This window comes from Leptodactylus fuscus, chromosome 8 (genome assembly GCF_031893055.1).
Source record: "Leptodactylus fuscus isolate aLepFus1 chromosome 8, aLepFus1.hap2, whole genome shotgun sequence".
Classification (NCBI taxonomy): domain Eukaryota; kingdom Metazoa; phylum Chordata; class Amphibia; order Anura; family Leptodactylidae; genus Leptodactylus; species Leptodactylus fuscus.
The window spans coordinates 89,417,723-89,420,670 of NC_134272.1; the positions used below are offsets into that span (position 1 = coordinate 89,417,723).

General features: G+C 49.6%; 1 protein-coding gene across 1 annotated transcript; it reads right to left on the bottom strand.

The window, feature by feature from the left end:
- Window positions 1-420: 420 nt before the first annotated feature.
- Window positions 421-2,666, bottom strand: CDK5R2 (cyclin dependent kinase 5 regulatory subunit 2). The gene has a single exon (XM_075284590.1). The coding sequence runs from the start codon at window positions 2,346-2,348 to the stop codon at window positions 1,392-1,394; it is 957 nt and encodes a 318-aa protein (XP_075140691.1). The 5' UTR covers window positions 2,349-2,666; the 3' UTR covers window positions 421-1,391.
- Between the last annotated feature and the right edge of the window lie 282 nt (window positions 2,667-2,948).

Below are 2,948 nucleotides of genomic sequence, written 5' to 3' on the forward strand. Positions count from 1 at the left end.
TAGACAACAATACATATATATGGGAGATAAATAGATGGATAGATAAAAGTTTCACTTACAGATAACAGATATCATGAGATAGATATGGGATATAGCTAAGAATAGATAGATATGAAATAGATACATAATATATGAGATGGATATACGGATAGAAGAGATACGACATCAACCAAAGTTAGATATAAGATAAATTCAATACGTATGAAATGGATAGTAAATATATAGATGGCTGAGAATCAATAATTCCTCTACAGGATAGTCAGCGGTCACGCACACATATATACATATAGACCACCTCATCATCTGCTTATAGAAACCACCACACGTATAGTATATAATACACCCACTGACGGTATATAATGCACACAACTCCAATAGAGATTACACACATCCATAAACCCAAGAAAGCCAGACACTCGGTAAGAGATCCAATCACTTTATGTTCTTTTTTTTTTTACAATATAAAACAATACGCTTTTTGTTTTGTACATTTGAACACCGTTGGCACATTAAACAGCTTCATGTCAGACATATTGCGGCATTTCTTGTGTGTTCCGGTATTTGTTACATTCATACATACTATGAGGTGTTTGATAATCTGAAATATGCAATGTCCAGCCTCGGGGGTTCACACCCTGATCATCAGCCTAGAAACCCTGCCCTATGGACACATATATACCTGTGGGGTGGGATGGGGGGGCAGCCCCATCTGATAGAAAACAAGCTGAATCCCAATGTCAGTAATAAAAATAAACCCCAACCTAAACCCCCGGTGGGTACATGGGCCCTTATGGCCATCCGTACTAGTTGTAGGGGGGCTTTAGTGTGTGATGGATGGGATCTCTATGCTCCTGGTGGTGGGCAGAGGGGGGCACAGGAAACTATTTATGGATAGAATAGCTTTGGAGACTTGATGCCTTCCTTCCCAATCTGACCTGAAGGAGAAATGGATCATAACAACCACCTGGTGCAAGTGAGAAAACACCAAAATGTAGGAGCAGTGGGGTCTGCTAAGCTGGCTGATGGGTCTCGATGATCTACAGGACGACCTTCAAGCCATCGACTTAAATTAGCAAACTAAAATAAATAAAAAAATAAATACAAAATGTGATGCGCCTTCAAACCAGAAAAAAAAAAAAGACGGGTTCCTTTTAACCCTTCTGCTACCAGTGGGCAGCCGGCAAGACCCTGCAAGCCTTTCCAGCAGATGAATGAGGCAACATCCCTCAACACCCAGTGCAATGACCCCCATGTAGATTACAGTCCGATTTCCTGTCAGCAGCCTTGTGAACTGGACTAACGCACCAGTCTTCAAGTTGATCATGGACATTTTGTTGGTTATACCTAGATTTGTCCTCACCCAACCCTACCCATAGCCCGTACCTCTGACCCTAACGGTCCAAATTTATAGTCCAGTGTCCATTGGATTCTCTGGTCTCTCCTTCGTTCTTCAGATCCTGGAAGACCTGTGTGAAAAAGTGGGGGTCGGAGTTGATCTGCAGCATTTTGGCACTCATACGGTCAATGATGCTCAGGCAACGTTGCCAGAAGACCTCTTTGTCGGTCTCCACCAGGAAGGGCTTGAGTGGGTAGGAAATTTCATTGCCCATATAGGAATAAGCCAAGTAGAGGCAAGTGAGGAAGGAGGCTTGAAGCTCGTACTCGGTGGACAGTTCATCGCCAATGGCCTCCCTACAGAGAAGGTAGACAAACACCAGGTTGGCAGGCGTGATGAAGCCTTGGTCTTGCCAGCCTTGAAGGAGCAGCGAGCGGTCAACGTTACGGAACCACATAGTGGGCTCCCCCGGGCTCAGCTCCTTTAGTTTATAGCAACGGCGACAAACAAATTCTCCAAGACATCTGAGGAGCTCCCCAGTGGACGCCTGGACGATGACCCTACGTGGCGAGCAGAGGGACCGGCCGCTCGCCTGCTTCTGTACCGCCACCAGCTGCTGCTGTTGGATCTTCTGGCCTTCGGTGGGTACGGTAGGGACAGGTACAGGTTTGGGTTCCCTCCGACCAGGACTGACCTGAGATTTACGCAGGTTCTCATGGTTGAGTTGCTCCACCGGGTTGTTGTTGGGAAGCAACGGGCCATTAATAGGTCCAGGGTTGGGGTTAATCTTCTTGGCACTCTTCTTCTTGGCTGAAGCTGCTACCAACCTCTTCCAGGTGAGTGCGGAGATCAGCACGGAGTGTCTCTTTAGGCTTTTCTCCGGTTTGCTGCCTCCATTTTTGCTATTAGGGATTGCCAGGTAACCGCCACCTACCCCCGGGGGCTCAGGCTTCTTATCATCCAAAGGTCCAGCTTTGCCCGGGGCCGGCGACAGGGACAGGACGGTGCCCATGGTCAGGGTTCCTAGCAGGCACCTATGCAAAAAGTGGAATGAGGGTGCAAGTGTGACTTGGGGCCTGAAGGTGACAGCTATCTTGTACACAGCCCAGATAAGGAGCACCTGCTGCAGATCAATGCAATGCAGGCGGGAGAGCCGGCTCTGGGTGGATCCCCTGCTCTGGAGATGGACGCCCGCTGGATTCCTTCCTGTATATTCCGTCAGGGAGCTCCAGGATATCTGCACAGATGCAGCAGGGCTTGGTGCAGTGCCCGGGGCGGCGGGATCCTGGCGGCCGGGGATGTGAGCACTGACTGCCGCTCCTCCCGCTCCCCTGTGCGCTCTGCAGCATCCAGCGCTGGAGACCGGAGCTCCGACATCCAGGGAGGGAGCAGAAGCCGCCAACAGCCAATCAGCGGCGAGCATGTAGCTGAGTGACAGGCAGCTCAGCCAATCACCGCGCGATAACGTTGTGAGGGGAGATTGTGTGTGGGCTGCTGAGCGCAGGTTTGCGGGTGGGTGTGGGACTGCGGGTGGAGGCGCCGGTTATCAGCTCTCAGTTATACCCTGTCCACACTGCCTGCGTCCACTGCTTAGACATTACCTCATATGTCA

Bases quoted from the DNA above. Each gene is read 5' to 3' on its own strand.
- CDK5R2 (XM_075284590.1), bottom strand. From the start codon at position 2,348: ATGGGCACCGTCCTGTCCCTGTCGCCGGCCCCGGGCAAAGCTGGACCT.